General features: G+C 39.9%; 1 protein-coding gene across 2 annotated transcripts in view; it reads left to right on the plus strand.

Annotated features, from left to right (window-relative positions):
• Nucleotides 1–23,634, plus strand: part of ATG5 (autophagy related 5) — a 48,557-nt gene that overhangs the window by 3,739 nt on the left and 21,184 nt on the right. For both annotated transcript variants that reach the window (XM_042444998.1, XM_042444999.1), the window contains exons 2-5: nt 2,084–2,232; nt 4,504–4,631; nt 21,558–21,636; nt 23,354–23,516. In XM_042444998.1, coding sequence (XP_042300932.1) covers nt 2,125–2,232; nt 4,504–4,631; nt 21,558–21,636; nt 23,354–23,516 — 478 coding nt within the window. In that variant the 5' untranslated portion in view covers nt 2,084–2,124. The remainder of the gene's footprint in view (nt 1–2,083; nt 2,233–4,503; nt 4,632–21,557; nt 21,637–23,353; nt 23,517–23,634) is intronic.

Consider the following 23,634-nt stretch of genomic DNA (forward strand, 5'->3'; position numbering starts at 1 on the left):
TGGGTAGCGCTGGCATATACAGAAAGGTGTTCATGCTTCATCAAGATATTATGCAGTGCCGTAACCTTTTCTGAACAAATCCTGCCAAGAACACCCCGCGATAGGGTTGTCTTAGGGTTGCCAAAAGTCAGAAATGACTTGAAGGCACACAATAACAACAACATGGGTCTTCATGTGGTCAGTAATTCATATTACTTGATGGCCTGATGTAACAAGATTGTAATGAGCTTATCCAGGGGTAGCTGTGCTGGCTATAGAGCAAAGTACAGTAACATCCAAAATCCACAAAATAGCAATCCTTTATTAGCCAACCCAAATGCACAAAATACATGATGCAAGCTTTTGAAGCTCAAGTGGCTTTTTCATCAGGCAATGTGTTGCTAATGGACTCTTAAAAGGAAGAGTGGTAAACATTGGGGACCCTAAGAACTATGCTGTAACCACTTGAGTAATCTAAAGTTAAAGGCAAGCAATAGAACTTACGGTAAGTTTGCAAATGACAGAGTTATTCAGGATGGTAAAGTTGAAGATACAAAGAACTTTAGGCAAAGTGAATGGGAAACAATTGTTCCCGCATCAAAACTTTAACATATTTATTTTCCCTACATCATTCTAAAAACTAGCAGGTAAACATCTATGTGGGACTATGTACGGCACTTCTACTCAATGTGGTGGTCTGTAGACCACTGTGTAAGCCATTGGCTGCTTGTCCATGGTGAATTTCCAGGTAGTAATGAAACAGTTGTAGCTAGCAAGCACAAATATGGTAGTAGTCTCCCAGGTGTATTAGGGGCTGGGAGTGGTGGGAAGAACTGCGATTACTTAGATGAGAGCTGAATATTATAATTACTGCATCTGACTTGCTGCACCAGCACTAAGTTACAGTTTGTTTTATTTGTGTATGTTTTATCTGTATACTGTATGTCTGTGGGTGAGTCTCATGAGAGTGAGGGAACAGATGTAATCTTGGCAGAGGGATGTTTGATGCTGGGTACTGAACGTGCCAAGGAAAGGCAGAATAATACTTCAGAACTATTCCATGTTTCATTCCTTCCTCCATTTCTCAAGAACTTACTCAAGTGCATCATCAGCCCAATCTAAGGAACCAGGAGGGAGGAATAAAAAGATTCTATCCATCTCACAAGGAAGCAAATCTTTCCCAGCACCACCCGCTGGAAAATTCTGTCAGGCATACTCCTGCTTCATTTCTTTTCCTTAATCCAAATGTTCCTACTGTTTTTGATTCTGTGCTGCCTATTTTAGCATTCCAGTCACCCATGATTATTTTAAAACCCTGCCTTGGTGTGTTATCAGTTTTTATTTATTTATTTATAATCTCTCAGTTTCTTCCTCTCTGTGGCTGGTGCATATACTTGGATTATGGTGATATTTATAGGTATTGCCCGGAACCTTATTGACATGATTTGGTCTGATTTTGCATTGTATTCTTTGACTGCTTTTGCCATATTTCTCCTTGATATGCTAGCCACCCATTTTTTCATGTACAATATATAAAAAATTACTTATACTCAATATTAGATGTAGGCTAGGAATCTAAATAAGTATATCTCCTACATGGTTGTCTTTCTTGCACTTGTATTATTGTTTCTGCTGGTTCTCCAGCATCACTGCCCCATGTTTTTCTACTGAAAATGCATCCCAAATTGTTCTGATGCCCCACAGGTGCCATTTAATGCAATGGCATCTTTATGGACAAACATTTTTAAAGGGTGTGGCATTATTAGCATTAAAATGGCACGGAAGAAAGATTAAAAAGTAATCCCTTCTATCATTCTCATTTGTATTTGGCCTCTCACTGCTATTTCTAAAATTGAAACTCTAGGAGAGATTACCAGAAGGCAAACATATTGTCTAGCTTAGGCCTGTGATATTTATTGATAAATGATTTCATCACTATCTTTGGGGAAAGTATTTAATGTGCAGGTTACAGCACCTTGTTTATAGCTCTTCATCCAACCCTTTCTCTTTAGATTGAAAGGAGGAATGATCACTCATGTTTTTGGAAGGGTAGTATGATAATTGTAGGTCTTGAGACTGACTTTTTTGTTTGTTCTTTCTGCAGGAATTATTTAGCCTACATGTGCTTCTGTATTTGGTGGAAGAATGACAGATGATAAAGATGTACTTAGAGATGTGTGGTTTGGGCGTATACCCACCTGTTTTACATTATATCAGGATGAGATTACTGAAAGGGAAGCTGAACCTTACTATGTAAGTCTTCTAAATGCATGTGGAGCAATAATATTTTAATGTTTAATCTTTCCCTATACTTGAAGAACATGCTTTGTTTTTGTGTTTGCCTTTAACATGTGTTTACTAATGCCTTTCCTAACATAACCGCAGTGGGAATAGTTTGGCCCTCCATGTATTTTTTATACTGCAGTTCCCAGAATTCTTCAGCATTGGTTTGACTAGCCATGGCTGCCGGGGGTTGCTGCTGAGTACCATGTAGAGGGCCACACAATTCCCAACTCTGACACAGGCCTTCATAGTTGTAAAATTGCTTTCCCCCTGCTCCACTTCTTACCATTGGTATTATAAATTTCATTAATATCAGAACAACAAGAGATGGAAGATACAGTTCTGCACTTCTTTTGGCATAGTGTTTCCCTCTTTCAGTATACATTCTTGTGGTCAGTATTTCGGAATTTATTTCTTTAGAGTAGAAGGGGCAATTGAATAGTTACAATATACAGTTCTAGTAATCTCTGTCTTTCCTAGGCAAAAAGCAAAAGACTGTTTGACAAGAAGATAACTGCTGCGGGAGCTCCTCTATTAGGGAAACTCTTTGTCATTGGACAAACTTTCATGCCTTTCTAATCTTGTAAACCCTGTTGGGTGGTTTATGGTGCAATGCTATACATTACTTGGAAGCAAGCCCTGCTTAGTTTATTGGGACTTTCTCCCAGCCACAGGAATATAATTACTGTAGCTTTAAAAACAAAACACCCTTACTTGTAAAAATTCATTTGGATTTTTAATTTTTTTCTAAATTTAATTTTTTTAAGAAGACTTTTTGGTGTGTTTATGTGCTACAACACTACTTCACTTCTGTATCCACTGATTTTTACTGTTGCTGGCTCTGCGTAAGACTAGATATTTTGTTCCCAGAGAGTCTGCAGTCTTAAAAATACAGTGGTGCCTCGGGATACGAAATGATCGGGTTACGAAATTTCCGGGATACGAAAAAGTTGGATTGGCAAAAACTGTTTCGGGTTACGAAATATTTTTCGGGTTACGAAATTCATTTCGGCGCGAAATTCAAATGCTGCAAAGTGCAGCTATAGGCTTTCCAGTGCTATTTCGGGTTACGAAATTTTCTGGTTACGAAAGGAATGGCGGAACGAATTAATTTCGTAACCCGAGGCACCACTGTATAAGCATGAAATATATCTCTCAGTAGTTGCTAGTGAAACATGGAAGCTATTTACATTGAAGAAGTTTCACTTCAAGCAAAATGTGTTTTCCTTGTTGACAGTGTCACTGGTTCATAGCAGGAAAATTTTCTTATTCTAAAATTTAGAAATTCTCTTATGAGATTGAAATTATTTCTGAAACTTTCTCTGAAACCCTATTCCTTAATTTGTGTTTGGGCAGTAGGTGCGTTTAGTAGATTTTATCGATTGCTTTGTTTTAACACCAGCTCTTGGCATACTTAATGTGCATATACATTCCACCAAATTCAGTAGAACCTACTTGCAATTTTTTTTTAAAAAAAATAGTGTGTCTGTCTGTGACTGAAAGGCAAGTATGAATCATGTAAGATATTTTTTCATAAAGATGTTCTGTGCCTCATTGGAGAATGATAGATTGACAGAACTTGAAATAATAAAGGCACCATATTCAGGCAGCACATGGTACATTATAAAGCTTCTGTCTGCAAAATATTAGGTGCATGAACCCTATAGATCTGTGGTGATAGAAGAAATAGTCATGTGTTTCTGATGTTCAGTGGTTGGAACAAAGTTTGTCCTTTCCTTGCTTCCCCAACTCTCATCTTTCTAAACTGCTTCCAGTAATTCCAGATACAGATTAAGTCTCCCTTATCCTAAATGACTGGAACCAGAAGTGTTTTGGGTTTCAGATTTTATTTATTTATTTATTTAGATTTTGGCATGTTTGCATATACTTAATGAGATATCTTGGCAATGGGACACAAGTTTAAACGTGACGTTCATTTATGTTTCATATACACTTTACAAACATATCCTGAATTTTGTACATAATATTTTAAATAATTTTGTGCATAAAACAAAGTTTGTGTATGCTGAACCATCTGAAGGCAAAGGCGTCATTGTTTCAGTCGCCCATATAGACTTCTTTTTGGATTTTGGAGGATTTAGGATTTCAGAATTCCATCTTTGGGAGACTTTACCTGTAATGGAGTTACACTTTTATGTTTTAAAAATTAAAACACAATTTAAAGCTCTGCATGCTAGGTATATAAAATGCAAAATCATTTTTTCATATCCCTTCATACAGCTGCTTTTACCAAGAATAAGCTACCTAACACTTGTGACAGACAAGGTGAAAAAACATTTTCAGAAGGTTATGAGACAAGAGGACATTGGGGAAATATGGTTTGAAAATGAGGGAACAGCACTGAAATGGTAAGTTGTCCTGATATTATTATTATTATTATTATTATTATTATTAACCTTTATTTATGAAGCACTGTAAATTTACACAGCGCTGTACATGCTATCTTTTTAATTAGACGGTTCCCTGCCCTCGGGCTTACAATCTAAAAAGACATGACACAGAAGGAGAAGGGAGTGAGTGGAGGGAAAGGGTAAGAGGTCCAGCAGTTCCTCTCTACCTTCAAGGCCTGGACCAAGGCAGATGGACTGGAGGGAGGGCTTGGCTTCATAATGGATGGTTAATCATTTTCCAGGGAAAATACATACTCTCAAGTAGGATAATGCATATACAGTACATAGCAATACAGGAAATGGTTTGATAAACAGGCACCAAAAGAACATCAAATAGTAAGCGACAATTATGCAATGCCTGGGAAGGCTTCTCTGAACAGGATGGTTTTCAACTCTGTTTTGAAGCTGATGGCTCTTGCTTGTGGGGGAAGAAGGTTCCAGGAGTGAGGGGCAGCAAGTGAAAAGGGGCGAATCCGGGATGGGGCAGAGGAAATCCTGGGCTGAGACAGCAGACCTTGACTACCAGAACGGAGGGCCCTGGTGGGAAGGTGAGGAGAAAGAAGGTCTGATAAGTAAGGAGGGGCCAGTCCATGGAGGGCTTTAAATGTCGACAGCAGGAGCTTATACTGAATGCGGAAAGGGAGGGGGAGCCAGTGAAGGGATGCCAACACAGGAGAGATATGTTCAGAGCGGTGGGTGGAAGTGATAATGCGTGCAGCTGAACGCTGAACAGAGATTAAAGGACGGAGGTGAGAAAGAGGAAGCCCAGCCAGGAGGACGTTACAGTAATCAAGTCGTGAGATCACTAGGGCATGGATCAGGATCTTGGCAGTAGAGGCGGAGAGATATGGTCGGATTTTGGCAATATTGTACAAAAAGAATCGACAAGCCTTGGCTGTGGTCTGGATCTGAGGGATACACGACAGAGAAGAGTCAAAGATAAAACCAAGACTGCGGATTTGTATATATTGTATTGATACATCTGTATGTTGTTCCTGGGAAGCCTAGATTTGCAAGCAAATAAAATAACACCTTTCCCCCTAAATAATACTAAATAACATGCTTTGGTAAGGATCATTTTGAAGTTCATAATAGTGTTATTCCTAATTGCTAAATTAATATATATAAATATACAGTCTTCCCTTTATAGCCACAGATTTTTTAATGCATGGATTCAAACATCCCTGATTTTTGAAAATCGTCATTTTACCATTTTATGTGCGGGAATCCATTTTACTATGTCATTGTATTTAGTTAGACTTGTGCATCCATAGATTTTGTTATCCACGGGTGTTCCTTGAACCAAATCTCAACAGATATCAAGGGCCTACTGTAATTCTTAATTGCTGAAGATAATTGCTGAACATATGCACGCTGTTCAATTACACAACCAAAATTAAAGTATCAAAAGTGCTTTCTTAAGGCACATACATAATACACACTGTAAACATTGTTGGTGATTATGAAATGATATGTACATTCTCCTTTTAGAACCATGTGGATGTATGTTTGGTATCATGCATGGTGTTGGACAATTGCATATGCTTGAAGTCTAGTCATAAAGAGTTTGTGTCTCCATTAAATCTAACTGTGCTTTTTATGATTTTAGAATTTTAGCCTTTGCTTATTGTACAAGTCTAAAGATGCAGTGGGCTTGTACAGACATATTTCTCTCATTCTTTAACTCAGAAGAGGGCTATGTCTCCTGTCTTTAGAATACATATAATGAGAGGTGTGGATATGTCTGCTTACAGAGGTGGTCAAGTAATACACTGATGGAAGTGTTAACTGAGATTTTTGCTTATGAGGGATTTGAAACTACAGTAGAGTCTCGATTATCCAAGTCTCGGTTATCCGACTTTCGGATTATCCGACGTCTCATGGTTCTTTGTGAGTGTGCGTGCGTGCTCATGCAGAAGCATGAGACGTCAGATAATGGCACGGTTTTCCTCAGCCTGAAGGGAGTCCGATGGCTCCGACGGCTCCCTTTGGGCTGAAGGAGTCCAAGTTGCGCTGAGGAGAGGCGTAGACTGTCAATCCAGGCCTTTCCTCGGCGAGGCTTGGATTTCCTCAGCTTGAAGGAAGGAGAAGCCACCATGGAGAAAGCCGGACTTAGGAGGTAAGCAGGGAAGGAGACGGGAAGGGAAAGAGGGAGGAGGGGAGGAGAGGGACTTCTGTCCCCAATGGTGGCGCATGTGCGCGGTGAGCTGTCATTAGATTATCAGACATTTTCAGTTATCCAATGATCAATTGGCCCATTTATGTCGGATAATCGGGACTCTACTGTATCTTGGGCAGGAATTCTGGCTTGGCAACCCCCTGACTGTAAAGGTAAAGGCCGTAGTCCTGTTGGGGACTTAAATCTTTGTAAGTGGACTTACAGCAGTTAGAATTGGGCACTTGCCTATCGTCCGTGTTCAGTAGAGGGCTGCTGATACCAAACAACATAGCAGAAGAAGCACATTAGGATCAACGTGTGATGGGCCCCCAGTGCATGACAGAAAGCAGACAAAGGCTCAACTAAAAAGCAGTTGCTGTTGTCTTATTATGCATCTTTGCAATTCAGTAAATAGGATTCTATGTAGCTAAGTATACATAAAGGTATGTAACATAACAGGTCATATAGTATTCTGACAAATGATTCTGAGAAATTGTCTGCTTGCCTCCCTCCCCTTGTTTTCTACAGTCACTCCTCCATTTTCGCGGGGGATCTGTTTTGGACCCCCACCCCCCACAAAAACAAAAACTGCCAATATTCAAGACCTATTGGCTTGAATGCCATTGTGCAAATGAGGGCGCACCTCATTTTATCCCCTTCCATTTGCCACTCTCGCATAGTTGAAGAACATGGATCCCAAATCTGCGAAAACAGAAGAGTGACAGTAGAGTGCAAAACTTTGCCATCTACTTTAACCATCACTGTATCTTTGCCAAGTATAGTAACAAATTTTTAAGTTTTGGAATTAGCTTGAACCTTGTATAGATTTAAGGCTCTTAAAACTTTTTGCTGTGTGCCTTCAAGTCATTTCTGACTTATGGCAGCCCTAAGATGAACCTATCATGGGGTTTTCTTGGCAAGATTTATTCAGAAGAGATTTGCCATTGCCTTTCCCTAAGGCTGAGAGCATGTGACTTGCCCAGGTTCACCCAGTGGGATCCATGTAAACATTTAGAAGAGAATGCCATAATCACAAAACATCAACATGGGTTTCTCAAAAACAAGTCATGCCAGACTAATTTTCTCTCTCTTTGTCTCTGTCTCTCTCTCTCTCTCTGGCACACACACATACACGAAGTTACCAGCTTGGTAGATGATGATGATGATGATGATGATGATGATGATGATGATGATGATAAATTTATTTATAGCCCGCTTTTCCAGGGTAGATCAAAGCGGGTTACAGCAAAGCAAAAGGAATACAAAACATACAGTATAAGCATCATAAAAACCGCTCATTACGTTAAAACACTATAAAAATATGAACAGCATAAAAAACCAGAAAAAACAAACTAGCTGAATGAGACCATTGTATAACAGGGAAGAAAAACATGAAGTCAGGACACATGGGGGAAAGCTTGTTGGAAGAGAAATGTCTTTAGTTCCTTCCTAAAGAGATCTAGAGAGGTGACAGAGCAGAGCTTGTCGGGAAGGGAGTTCCAAAGCTGCGGGGCCGAGATAGAAAACGCACTTTGTGCAGTCAAGGTGTATTTTGACTTAGGAACCCTTAACAAGTGCTTCCCGGCCAATCTGAGAGTGCGGGGCAGATGAAGGGAATGGTGTGGATGTAGCTTATCTTGATTTCTGTAAGGCCTTCGTCAAGGTCCCTCATGATATTCTTTCAAACAAGCTAGTAAAATCTGGGCTAGACAATGCAACTGTTAGGTGGATTTGCAATTGGTTGAGTAGCCAAACCCAAAGTATGTCCAGCAGTATGAGGAGCAACTTGGGAAGCTAGGTATGTTTAGCCTTGAGAAGAGAAGGTTAAGAGGTGATATGATAGCCCTGTTTAAATATTTGAAGGGATGTTTTGGGGCCAGAATTATGAATTTTGGCATGGCCCATGGATAGATTGAGTGTAAAACTTGGAGGTTCCTTCAGTGTGTGTATGCGAGTGGCAAGAGGGGATCAGCAATCGATGAAGCTTCAGTATTTCAACCTTTACTCAGACAGCAAAGAGCATGGGTGGGAGAGGGACTTTTAAACAGTAATCAGTCTGCTTGTCTCAGGACAGAAAGAAACTGCATGGGGAAATCCGAAAGAGCTGCTATCATATTACCATTCTGACTTGTAAATAAGTCGACCTGGGATTTTGGGGTCAATTTTTGGGCATAAATTGTTAGACGTATAGACAAGTATACACAGTAACTAAGAATTAACTATAGATTGTTGTTTAAGATAAAACAGGAAAATATCATTTAATAGGCTCAGAACAGGCTTTGATGTTAAACAATAGTTGTTTTAATAACCTGATTTGTAAGCATAATCCCTACCTTGAGCCATTACAAAGTAGTTGGCACAGGTAGATGATTTTGGGACCCATGAAAGGTCTGCAGATCGGAAATCATTAATTATTTAATTCGCTCCCCATGTATTTTCCCTGTCAAAAGTAAGCTCTTGTGTGATTTTCTGCTTCGTTTGCCAAAAAAACATGGCTGATGTCAGGTACAGGGCACTTTGGCTTGGGGAGGTAGGTGTGAAGACAACACTCCTTCACCTTATTCCTTTCTCTAGATGGCAGTCCTATAGGGTTTTCATAAATCCCACCGCTGCCACCCATTTATGTGATGCGAACACTCTAAACTCTTAGTGTTCAGTAGCGTGTTTTGTGTTTCAAAACTCAGGCCATGTGTTTCTTGAAACAATAACAAAAGTTTATTTAAAAATAGAATTTTATAAAGTATCAGTGATATGAAGTTGTTATTATAGTTTTTCCTTGTGTTACTTAGGTGTGTTACAGACCGCCCAGAAGGGGCGGTCTTCCGCCACCTTCATTTGCAGTGCCAAGGAGCCCCAGTGTCCAAACCGCGAGGCTCCTCTGCGCGCTGCAAAAAAGAAGCACCAAAATGGCGCTTCTCTTTGCAGCTCGGATATCACGCCGCGAGGCGCCAATGGCGCACTCACAGCGTCATATGTGCTGTGCGACGTGTGGACGCAGCGCGTCCGCTACGTAAACATGGCGGCCCCATGTGGAACAGGCGCCTCCATTTTAATTTATACAACTTAGAAATTTGTTTTTCACGATGGTTTATTATTTTCTCCATTTCTAATTCTCCTTTTTCAATTCCAAATTCTTTCATGTCTATCTTAAATCTTTCTCTAACCTGTCTATAAGCAAACCAATTATAAGTAAATCCTTCCGAAATTAATTCTTCTTGAGTTTTTATTCTTCTTTCCCCTTTGTCAATTTTCGTAATATCCTCATATGTCACATATTTATTCTTTAAAAATTCCTCTCTTCTATACATTGCTTCATTTGTGGAAACCCAGAGCGGGATACCACCAAACCATTTTCTTTTATATTTTAACCAGATTCTTAACATAGATTTTCTCAATATATGATTATTGAAGTTACCATCAATTTTAATTTTATCATAAAACATATATCCGTGTAGACCGGATTTTAATTCCACTCTTTCTAAATTTAGACTTCTCTCATTATCTAATCTCATCCAATCCAACATCCAGTCTAATACACAAGAATAGTAATACCATTTAAAATTTGGTAAATTCAATCCTCCTCGGTCGACTTCATCAAATTCGAATTAGAAGACGAGATAATAAAAGATTTTATGATTAAATGGGCAAAAGATTTTAAAGAAAATATTCAACTAGAAGAATGGGAAAAGCTTTGGAAGAAAAAAATCAAACAGATCAATAGTATAGAAATTAAAGAAAACATATACAAATCTATGTATAGGTGGTACCTGACACCCTACAAATTAGCCAAAATGTTTAGTAAGAATAAAAGTACCTGTTGGAAGTGTAAAAGAGAAGTAGGGAATTATTTACATATGTGGTGGAACTGCGAAAAAGCTAAAAAATTTTGGGAAAACATTCATACAGAGCTACAGAAAATTTTGAAAATTGAAGACAGACCACGCCCAAAGATGTATCTCCTAAATATGACAGACGGTATCAAAATGGAAAGAAGGAATGAAAAAATGACAATGTATGCGTTGGCAGCAGCTAGAATGATATTTGCTAAGTTCTGGAAAAAGGAAGATTATCCCACAGTAGCAGATTGGCAATTGAAAATGATGGACTACTATGAAATGGAAAAATTAACGCATTTATTAAAGAATGGATCAATGGAAGATTTTTATGATAAGTGGGAATGTTGGAATGAATACATTAAAAAGGAAAAAGGTGAAGATGTGTTCTTGGCACTAAATTAAATATAAAATCAAAGTGTAGATAGTCAACGTATCAGTTAATAATAAGAAAATTATATATAGTACTGTAATAGAATAAGTGGATAAGAGTATGTTAATGAGAAATGATGAAAAAATATAGGTAGAGAAGCTTGTTATTCTGTCTCCGATTTTGGGATATCTTTAATAAGAAGGTGATAATAATTTTTAACATATTAATAAACTTGGGTTGTAAGAACTTAATGGTAAATTTAAAAGGGATGATAAGAGTATAAAAAGAAACAAAGAAATTTTTAGTTTATAAAACTCAAGCTCAAGGAAGTATATTAAGGTTTTTTGTTTTTGTTTTTTTTGGGAAACGGACTTGATATGTATTTTTAAAAAAATATGATATATTATTAGGAACTGTCTTTTTTTATATTTCTGGATGTTTTATTTCTTTCAATAAATAAATAAATAAAAAAAAAGGAACAGGCGCCTCCATTTTGTACGGACTCAGTCCGTATTAAGGTTAGGGGCGTCCACCCCTTTCCAATCCTAATACGGACCCAGTCCTTACTTTATGCCCGTTTGTAACGGGCCTTTGTTACATTTGCACTCTTTTATTTTTATACTTAGTACTGTAGTGGCTTAGATTTCTTAGGAACCAACTGTTTCCAACCATATATTTTCTTTGTTACTGATACCCTTCAGTTTCACATATATTCTTCAACCACCCCAGGACTTCCCTGTCCCTCTTTGGGCAACTCTTATGACTAACTCAGCCACCAAAGTTATTGTATCCCTCAGGATAATAAATAACTGAGACCCTCCTCCAAACTTCAGTTATCTCTCAAGGTTCTCAATTTCAGACTCTAACTATATTACTGTCCCTCACTGGACATAACAGACCCTTCTTGGTTTCAAACCAAACCCTAACTGACTGTTCCTCTGGACCTCTCAGACCTTTGTCCTGACTCGGACTTCACTGTTCCCCAACTGTCAAATCCCAGCCAGCTAACTGTTCATTCTAACTGTCAAATCCCAACTGACAAAACTAACTGCCACACAGAATCTTCAAATTTCCCCAGCCAGCACCTGATTGGCTTATGGCCCTGGCTAGTGATTGGCTGGTTTGTGGGTCTGTTCACCACAGCAGGTAAAAATGCTTGCTGATCTGACAGGCAGCAAAATGATGAAGCCCTGTGACTTGTTTCAGTGAAACTAATCAGTTTTTCTCCCTGATTAGGATGAACTAGTAAACTATAGATAATTGAAGTTGTGCCCAGACCTATAGAGGAGGTACCTGAGCTACCACCACAGATTTGAAATCCAAACTGTACTTATTGCAGTGTTAATGACTGTGGTGTTTATCACACTATACTCTTATAGTGCTACTATTCCACTTTAACTGCTCTAGCTGCTTCCTGTTGCATTCTGGGATTTGCAGTTTTAAGGAGGTGTATTTAGAATTCTCAGGCAGAGAAGTTCTAAATACCCCTCCTTAAAACTGCAAATCCCAGAATGCAACAGGAGGCAGCTAGAGCAGTCAAAGTGGAATAGTAGCACTATAAGAGTATAGTGTGATAAACACCTGTGTTATACATTTAACCAAACTTTATTTACAGTATGCTTGAAAATACATCTGAGTTGAGCTGGTGTCTGTTTAAAATGAACAACAGCCGTTTGTGATTAGATTTCAAAAGTTTCTTTCTGTGTTTCTTGAAATTTGAACTCTTCTCACTGATCATATATGACAGAGGGGCTGTACAAACAGTCCGTTCAGGTGTGGCTCTATGCTGCCCCTGAACAAGCTGGGTTGGGGTTGCGGCAGCCACATGCCTGGGGCACGCAATAGTATTTCTGAGCATGTAAACGTTCAGCCCCCACACAACCCTAGTTTGGGTCCAGGCCATCACAAAGTGCTGGTTTGTTCAGGCCCAGAGTTGTCATAGTATAGTTCCCAGTACAGTATCTGTTTTGCAGCCTCCCAAGCTATCACCCCAAGTATCATCTGATGCCAAAATTAAAAAAAAAAAAATGTTGGAGTAAGAAAATGTCCCAAATGGCACCCAGTTGTGGTTTTTCTTTCTTCATGCTCCACAACTTAGGAACTACCTGACAGTAAGGGCTGTTCGACAGTGGAACACACTCCCTCAGAGTGTAGTGGAGTCTCCTTCCTTGGAGGTCTTTAAGCAGAGGCTGGATGCCCATCTGTTGGACATGCTTGTTTTTTTTAGAGTTCCTGCATGGCAGGGGGTTGGACTGGATGGCCCTTGTGGTCTTTTCCAATTCTATGATTCTATGAACTTCTACTGCACCCCTAAATTGGCTGGAAATTGAAAAAGTGTAAATTGGAAGTAGACTTTAAGGTTACATTCTCAGTCAATTTTTAGTTAAAAATGCAGCAGCGTTGCCTGCTTGGAGCTGGTTGAGGAATTGATTCCTAGTGTAGTTGTCCACCCAGTGTATGGGTTTTACAGGTGATGATACAGCATTCAAGATGCTGCTCCTAATTTAATATTCATATGGAGAACAAAAATGAAAGGCCAGACAGGTTCCAGAGTGACATTTCTTAAAATTTCTGTAAACAAACTTTCAAGCAAAGGAAGTTCTGTAAATAAACACCATATGAATATTAGAGATATCTATTTTTGTTCCTACATTTATAACATCATTGCTTGTGGAAATCAAGATTAAACTTCTCCTGTAATGAACTGTTGTTCAGAGAAACTTGTAAAATGTTTGTGGTTCCTTGAAACCATCATTTCTTTTTGCCTTTGCCTCTGGGGAGAAAGTTTATTAGGTTTTTCTTCCACTTGGCTCAAATACTAAAATAGTTTGATCTGACACATGAAGTACATTCTTCCAAAACAAACTCTTAAAAGTTAGAAGTCTCTTTTCAGTGTTTCATTCTAGATTTAATATTGCCTGATGACTCCAAACATGCTTTGAACAATGATATGGTTTGTTTGTCTTTATTCCGTCTGTCCTCTAATCTCTTAAAGGCTGAAGTAAAAAAAAAAGCATGGCTTGTGCTTGTAACATTTTGTATCATTTATATAAGATGATTTAATTAAATCAACACTTACAGTAAATTACTAACATTGTGGGATTCATGGTTCGTGTCACAATAATTCTGTTAGTTTTCAAGGTGCTGAATGTTTTATGTTTTGCTATTACAGCTGTATTTCTGAGAATTGAAATACAATACTTAATGAAATTATTCCCCAGGCTTTGATAAGAGGTAGAATTTAAGATTTTGAGGATCCAGGTGTTTCAGGTCCTAGTTTTTAGATGTTCCTGTCTTCAGTGGCATTCATATCTTGCTTGTAATTTATTTTAATATTTTGAGAGGACTGACCAGCAGATGGAGCTAAATAACTACACAAACTTCGATACCTCCTCTTCATATATACTTATTTATCTTTGTACTTTTTGTGGTAGGTCCTTTTGACCACATAAATCAGTGGTCCCCAAAGTGTGCTCTTTAAGGGATTTTGGACTTCAGCTCCCGGAATCCCAGACATGGCTGAGATGTCTGGGACATGAAGTCCAAAGTCTATTTAAGGGGCATAGTTTTGCGGACCACTGAGATAAATTAAAACAATTAAAATTGTAACCTTTTTATTAGCCTGATGTCATTATATCAAACTTACTCTGCAAAGCTAATATTGGATCCCAAAATTAGAAATGAATTCTGGCTTCTGTTTTGTTATCCAGACTTGTACCTGGTGCTTCTGGCATCTGTATTGACCACGTCAGTAATTATATTGTTACAGATAAATTTATGGTTGTATTGTGGCCTTTGTGTTTAGTCACAATATGTCTTTACAAGCCCTGATTTGCTTTAACATGCCCTTTGAAATTTGCTAAAATTATTTTTCCTCTTTTCCTGTTTAACCTGATACATTTCCCACACTAACATGATAGTAGAGCATAGTCTCAGAAAACATTTGCTGGTATTCTGTACCAGTTCAGAAAGTACTTTTTTTATTCTTATCTATACCATAGGTATCTGGGCTTCCATGGGCATATGGTTGGGCCACTGTTTGAACAGAATACCGGACTGACTTGGTACATCTGTTTAGTTTTTGTTAACAAGCTCTACAGTATTTTGTCACTAAAATTCTGGTAGGGTTAGTCAGAATATTCCTGTTTTGAAAATTCTTTGTCTGGCCATCCTTTGATGAAAGTACTGTAATGCTAAGCACACATATTTCCCTGAAATTTAACTTAGGAGTGAAACAGGTAGGCGGAAGGCGCCCCTTCCAAACACAGATCGGGGCTGCTGCAAACACACGCCTTGGCCCCAATCCACCTTGAAGCCAGCCGAAAAAGGAGCAGCAAATATCACTCCTTTTTCGGCTGGGGAAAAGGTGGCTTTTCCCACCTCACCGTGGCCCCGTGGTGGCTTCAAGCTGCTCTGTCTGTGTGCAGTGTACAAACGCTGCACCGCTAAAGCGCCTTGAAGCTGCCCACATCTGGGCAGCCTTCCAACTTTTGGGCAGCTTCAAGGTGGCACGGGAGTGTGTGACATATAAATGCCATGATCTCAACCCACCTGGACAGTGGCTTTAAAGGGCTGTCTGTTCCAGCCCAAAGACAATGTTTAAGTCTCTACTCCCATAATTTTCAAAATTCTTTTACAGCTTTTACAAAATTTTGCCAGCTTACGACTACTGCTAGAGTTGCACCAAGTTATATCACTGCAGTGATGTGACTGTGGAACACATCCCTTTTAGATTATCAGTGCTATGATATGAATCTTACAGTGACACTGATTTTATAACTATTTGGTCTTTTTTTGGAAGAGAAAATTCACACATCTTGGGTAACTCAGCCTTATACTGCAACTTTTGCTGAGATTGTCATACAAAGAGCAGAATTAAGATGATTGCAAAAGTTGTGTAACTGTGTGCCTTACAGCTTCAGGGAACCCATATCCCCACTCTGTCCGTTTAAGTACTTTCAGTTTCTGTCAACAGCAGCCTTGAAATCTGACAAGAACTACCAGTAAAACTGTAGAACATTTGGCATCTCCCAAACACTTTTTCAATACCTAAAAGATAGTTTGACTCTTTGGTGTAATGTCTCTGAATACTGATTTATAGGAAGTCAATTTTCATGACTGGTGAACTTTGCCCTAAAATGATATGCACCTATATCCTGTTGTTAATCCTGACCAGAGTACCGTATTTTCCAGCGTATAAGGCGACTTTCTAAGTCTGCCTTATGCGCCGTTTTTTTACCCCAGAGACAGGCGAGTGGCATAGCCACCTCCCTGTCTCTGGGGTCCTTCCTGGGTCCTCTCCCAGCCAGCAGGCACTGGCGCCGGCTGGAGGGGGCCTCTCTGAAGGCCTGAGAGGACCCGCGGCGGCTGGGCTCTCGCTGCCATTTTTCTTCTAAAAGGCGGTGGCGGGGAAGCGGCTCCAGAGCCAGCCAAGGAAAGAGAAAGAGCCAACCCCTTACTTCTCGGCGCTGCTGCTGCTGCCGCTGCCAGGGACCCTCCACTCCTCCAGTGGCTTCCCAAGTCCTCCGCGGAAGCCGCTGCCGCTGCCACCACCTGGGATCCTCCGCTCCTCCAGCGGCTTCCGTGGAGGACTTGGGAAGCCACTGGATCATAGAATCATAGAATCATAGAGTTGGAAGAGACCACTAGAGCCATCCAGTCCCCAGTGGTGATGGCAGCGGCGGCAGCAGCGCCAAGAAGTAAGGGACCGGCTCTGGAGTCGCTTCCCCGCCATCGCCTTTTAGAAGAAAAATGGCGGTGAGAACCTAGCTGCCGCGGGTCCTCTCAGGCCTTCAGAGAGTCCCCCTCCAGCCGGCGCGAGACCCCCTCAGGGGTGTCTGGGGATGCTGCCGGCAGGCGACATGGGGGGGTCGCCTTATACCCTCCGTCGCCTTATACGCCGGAAAATACGGTATACCCATTGAATCCTGTATATTGGGTTCTATTTGTTAACCTCTATGTTGATTGTTCAGTAAACAATGGATTCAGTTGGCCTACGTAATTTTGGGCTAATCAGCAGGATTCTGGCCATGGTTATTTTTTCTATATATGAATTCAGATTTTATGTTGACTATAAAAAAAGCACATAAACAAACAAAGAAACAAAAAGCTTCCATAAATAGCCATTGTGGTCTCTTCCAACTCTATGTTTCTATAATTCTAAATGCATCTCCAATATGCCTTTTCTGAATAACTGGAATCTTACCTAATGGCTTACTGGAATTTGAGCTGCCACATTTTGTTCAGAAGGAAATGACCAGTGGGGTCCCACAGGGCTCTATCCTGGGGCCAGTGTTATTCAACATCTTTATCAATGACTTGGATGACAGAATTGGGAGTATACTTATCAAATTTGCAGATGACACCAAATTAGGAAGAATAGTTAATACAGTGCTCCCTCGGGTTACGAAATTAATTCGTTCCGCGGCCGCTTTCGTAACCCGAAAAGCCTTCGTAAGCCGAAATGCCATAGGCGCTAATGGGGAAAAGCCGCGATTCCGTGTGAAATAGCGCCGAAAAGCACCAAAAATTTTTTCGTAACCCGAAAAAACATTCGTAACCCGGAACAATTATTTCCTATGGGATTTTTTCGTATCCCGGAAATTTCGTAACCTGGGTATTTCTTATCCCGAGGTACCACTGTACTCCAGAGGACAGGATCAAAATTCAAAATGACCTGAATAGACTAGAAAGCTGGGCCAAAGCTAATAAAATGAAATTCACCATGGAGAAATGTAAGGTACTGCACTTAGGGCAGAAAAATGAAATGCACAGATATAGGATGAGGGACACCTGGCTTAAGGAGACAACATGTGAAAGGGATCTAGGAGTCCAAGTAGACCACAAGTTGAACATGAGTCAACAGTGTGATGCGGCAGCTAAAAAGGCCAATGCAATTTTAGGCTGCATCAATAAAAGTATAGTGTCTAGATCAAAGAAGTAATAGTGCCACTCTGTTCTGCTCTGGTCAGGCCCCACCTGGAATATTGTGTCCAGTTCTGGGCACCACAATTCAAAAAGAACATTGAGAAACTGGAGCGTGTCCAAAGGAGGGTGACTAAAATGGTGAAGGGTCTGGAAACCATGAAGACCTGTGAGGAACGACTTAGGGAGCTGGGGATGTTTAGCCTGGAGAAAAGAAGGTTAAGAGATGATATGATAGCCCTGTTTAAACATTTGAAGGGATGTCATATTGAGGAGGGAGCAAGCTTGTTTTCTGCTGCTCCAGAGAACAGGACCCAGAACAATGGGTGCAAGCTGCAGGAAAAGAGATTCCAGCTCAACATTAGGAGGAACTTCCTGACAGTAAGGGCTGTTCGACAGTGGAACACACTCCCTTGGAGTGTGGTGGAGTCTTCTTCTTTGGAGGTCTTTAAGCAGAGGCTGGATGGCCATCTGTCAGAGATGCTTTGATTGAGAGTTCCTGCATGCTAGGGGGTTGGACTGGATGGCCCTTGTGGTCTTTTCCAACTATATGATTCTATGATACCTTTATTTTTTATTTAATTTTTATTCATCACTATTATTCATTGTAATAATATAAGAAAAATACACTCAGTATCATTAATTTTAAAAAGAAACAATATAGACATTCCCATCTTACATCATTATTTCCACTTAAAATTATACAGTTTAGTTTAAAAGTCATTTTTAAAAAATCCTATGTGTATTAAAGTAATACCTTTAAACAGATTACTGGCTTGTACAGGGTACAGTACAGTGGCTACTTAGAAGGCTGAGAAAAAACATATTAAATTAATTCAATTGTGCTTAACTGAAAATCAACAGGATAGAGTTGAATAGTTCTCTGACAAAATTGTATTGGTAAACAATGGGTTTATTTCAACTACTGATTGGTTATTCGAATTCTTATGCTTTCCTTCTTCCATTAAAATCTGGTACAGCATAACAACATTTATTTGAGTCAGATGGTAGTTTAAGTGTGAAACTGAATCTCTGTCACTTAGATATGGTAGCTGTAAAAAGATTTGAAGCTCCCGATGCAAGAGCTTTGAGGTATTCTTAAGATGGAAAGTGTGTCAACTTAGCTGATGACTACAGTGAAACCTTTTTAGTTTAAATATATACTCCAGTATTGTTGATAACTGCTGTAGATCATGAAGAAAGTATGTTTTCCTGTCAGTCTACCTAATGACACTAAGGGACAACATGATTTAGCCAAAGATCTAAACAAAGCTGCTGTGTGCAGCCTCTTCCCTCATGCATATAAATCTTTGCTTTTGGGAAGTTGTCATGTCGTAGACTAAATTAACCTACCAAAGAGACTGTCGTGGCAAATATTCATTGGTAGTTATTGCTGGTTCCACAGTTATTTCTAAATATTCATTGGTGGCCAGAATCCTGTTGATTAGCCCAAACTTAAGCAGGCCAACTGAATCCATTGTTTACTGAAGAATCGACACACAGGTTTATAAAAAGAACCCAATATACAAGATTCATTGGGTATGCTCTGGTCTCTTACTGAAAAAGATGTATTTGTATTTGTTTAAAATTTTATTTGATGATCAACTATTTCCTTAGAAGTGTGTATGTATATGTCGCTGTGGCAGACTTTTCTCAGGTATCTCCTTCCCCATGCCAAGTTCCATCTTTGTTGAATGCATGCTGTTAACAAAGTTTAAGGTCTGCCATCCTGGCATGATTATTCAGTGCTTCACAGAACACCTACTTTTAGTTTCCTGTAAATGTTGTATCATCATTGTTTGACTGGTTTGTACATACTGTCCCAGTCCCTAGCCCTGCCAGCTAGCCAACAGCAGCTGACATTCAAAGTGAGTTGTCCTTCCACTTAAAACTGTTTTTACCTATTTTAAAAGCCAAACTGGAAATGGTAAGAGAGGATGTAAAGTTAGTTTGTTTGTTCTTTCTCATTTGTTCTCTTACCCATACCACCTTTGGAGGTGTCAGGGTAGTTGGATCTGTAAGCTGACTTTGTCTGCTTTGGTTCTCAGAGAGATAAGATGTACTTACAGTCCTCATAAGATAGAATAAAATTGGGACAGCAACAGTAGATCTGATCTAGCATTGTTTTCTATTTAAGTGTGAACTATTTTCATGTTTGCTTTTACCTTTTTTCTTCTTGTCTTTTAACTTTTATACTATGTAAACAGATTGGTGTTAAATAGATCAGTGCTCTGTGCCAGGGAATTGATTTCCAGCCACCTTATGAATGTCCTTGGTTGGTTCATGCTACAAAGATTTGACCGATTCCTAAAATGGAAAGTTCTTTAAGAGATGTTTGGGGTACACCATATCAAACAATTCTTGTAAAGCTCCTTTGCAGGAGGATTTTCAATAAGGTTTTATTCAAGATATATTTAGTTATAAGCTGTGCTGGTAGAGTCATAAAGTTGTACTGTATACGTTCAGAATTGTTTAGAAAATATGTATTCAACACTTTTGGCAATAAGAATGTCATTACATATGATTGTTTGAACAGTGTCTATATCCAGATACAGCATTAAACTATGTCATATTTTATTCATTCACTAGCCTTGGGCTCATGCGCTTTCCATTCATACTCTGCTCCTTCCCCAGCATGGTTTCAAGGGACCTTTCAGTTCACTTTTGACTAACATGTTTTCATTAAGTGCAAATGCAGACAAATTTTATGAGTCCCAGGTAACTTGCCTAGTGATCAGGGAAAATGGGAATTAGTCACCCCTCTGTTCTCACAGGGGATCTGTTCTGGATCACTACCACCACCCCGCGAAAAAGGAAAATTGTTGATATTCAAGGCCCATTGCATTGAATGGCAGCGCATGCCCATGGGCACCTGCTCCATTTTATCCCTCTCTGTTTGTCGCCCATAAACGGACAAGGGACTCGTATTTCAAGTCTACGAAAATGGAGAGGTGACTGTACAGCCAAAATAATTAGAGCAATTCAGACTGGAAAAGTCTGGTTTAAGGAAATAAGCTGACTTTCTAACCTATTTTATTTCCGAAATCATAGTTAGGCTTTTCCTCAGTCCCATGTTCAAACATAGCATGGTGAAAACAGAAACAAAAGCTTTCCATCTTCTTACAATTGTGTCAGAGAGGAAAATTCATAAGTCAAGACTAGGGAATCTACCACTGAAGCATAGTTTAGAATTGTGTCTGAACCCTAGTAATGTCGTGCAGCAGTGTTCCTTCCCCTGGAATTTTGGGGCTTTTTTAAAATTGACATCAGCATTTATACTTGTGGAATAGATGTGCATTTGAGTTTGAGGCTTCTGTATACCTGCAAAAGGTACGAAAGATTGGTGTGCATTGACATGCCTCATAGAGTTACTATTTGTACAAACAGAAAAAAACTTCAAGGATCATGATCACAATTCATCCTGTGCAACTTTAGAAACTGGCTATGATATGTTCATGCACAGTGATCATTCATAGGCCATTGTGCATGTTTTTCATCCGGTGTTGAATTTAAATACAACACAATGTCTTTATTGAGAGCTTACACATACACTAGAATCTGAAGTGTTTACTGTTGCAATTCTTGCCTGTTTCTAGGCATCATCCAATTGGTTTGCTTTTTGACCTTCATGCATCAAATACAGCCCTTCCCTGGAACATCACAGTACATTTCAAGGTATGTTTACAGCAAGGATGGATCAGAGTTTGGACAGCCATTTTCAGCATCGTCTGATCCTCAGCTGTCCACTCCTGCAGTGTTGCAGTGACCAGTAAGTGAGATTTCAAGTGACCAGGAATCACTTCTAATCACATTTAAAAGTTTTTGGGAAGTGAGTGGATTCTTTGCTGGAGGGACCCCCAACACAGCATTTATGAGCCAAAACAAACCCCCTAATTAAAAAAGTGTTGTTTGAGCCAATATTTTGGGGGCATCCAGGAGGTCCAAGAGCTGCATTTGTCTTTCCCACAGGCTTTTTGGAGTTCATCGGCCATACAGTCCCCTTCTTGTTTACAGCACATCTCTTTGTTTATAGTTCAAAACTTTAAAAATAAAAGCAAATTTCATAATTACAGTTTTGTGAATGAATGAATGAATGAATGAATGAATGAAGATGTGTGTGTGAAACATTGGTAGATAGCAAGAAAGGATGTTTTCCCGTTTGCATTGTAAAGACTGTTTAATAGTTGTAAATTTCTTTGGTAATGAATTGCCTTTAAAGAGAGCAAACTGTTGTGTGTATGCCACGGTTTGTGTACACAATATGTACCTTCCAACAATTGTAGAATCTAGATTAGAACTTGGCTATCCAAGAATTTTGGGTACTGTTGTTTATTTAGCACCATCAAATATATAATTCAGTAAGGATCCTTATTTGAAAAAGGCTTGCTTGTAAGTTATAACAGATAAAGGTGCTTTCTGCACCGGCATTTGGGACGTCCTCCGGACGTCCCATTTTAAAAAAGGGGCGTCTCTTATAGACGCCCCTGGGCCTAGTACGGACTCCGTCCGTACAAGATGGCGGCGCCCCTTCTACATGGGCGCCGCCATCTTTACGTACTGGACGCACAGCGTCCAGACGTGTCGCGCCGCTTGTGACGTAGCGAGCGCGCCCCTGGCGCCTCGCTACGTCGCAAACGCGACGGTAAAAGAAGCTCCATTTTGGAGCTTCTTTTTTCGGTCCGCGCGGGAGTCGGGCCGTCTGAAGGCTCCGGCTCCCCCGCGGACCTACTGGCGGCGGCGGCAGACCGCCGCAAAGCGGCGGTCTGTACCCCGCCAAAAGCAATATGGAGGCAGTTTCTGAAGGGCCCCATGTTAATTCTGATTAATTATGATCTAATTCTGGTAACTCAAAAGCCAGTCTTCTCTGTAGCTTATATTTTGTGACCACACATTCTGCCCTGCCTTATGGAGAAAGGGGAAAGGGAAACTTGGTGCTTGAGCAGACAGGACAGGATAGCACATGCCGAGCCTCTGTTACCCTGCTCTGATGCTCATCTGGGTTTGTCCCTGGGTGGGCATGGGGACCGATGGGTGTTCACACACCTGTCCCTGCATCGACCCAGGGCCACTCCTTATCTTGCTGGTGTGCAAACTATCTGAGAAGCCCCCCAGTCACCCCATCTCATGTGGAAATAGGACGCCTGGGTGCAAGTGCCGCATTTCTACATCAGACAAGGCAATGGGGCCTTCTCAGATGTTTCACACACTGGCAAGGTAAGGAACGGGGAGAGGATGGCTGTGTGAATAGCCCGATTTTGCTGTAGAGGTTCTTAGAAACTTAGAAAAAGCTAACTTTGAATGTTTTTCTTAATTTCATTAAACGCAAAAACATTAAGGTAGAAATTACATTGATGGACTGTTCCTTTTTGATGTTTTTTTTTTTTACTTCTAGAACTTTCCTGAAAAAGATCTTTTACATTGTCCCTCTAAGGATGTAATTGAAGCCCATTTCATGGCTTGTATAAAAGAAGCAGACGCTTTGAAGCATAAGAGTCAAGTAATCAATGAAATGCAAAAAAAGGATCATAAGCAACTTTGGATGGGATTACAAAATGGTAAGTGCATTGTCTAAATGAAGTTACTGAGTAATGGAAAAAATGTTTGCACTTCTGTTACCAAAATGTTTGGCAGACCTTTAAAAATGAAGTTTTGAAAGACCTACTGTATATACTC

Source organism: Sceloporus undulatus, chromosome 1, assembly GCF_019175285.1.
Source record: "Sceloporus undulatus isolate JIND9_A2432 ecotype Alabama chromosome 1, SceUnd_v1.1, whole genome shotgun sequence".
Classification (NCBI taxonomy): domain Eukaryota; kingdom Metazoa; phylum Chordata; class Lepidosauria; order Squamata; family Phrynosomatidae; genus Sceloporus; species Sceloporus undulatus.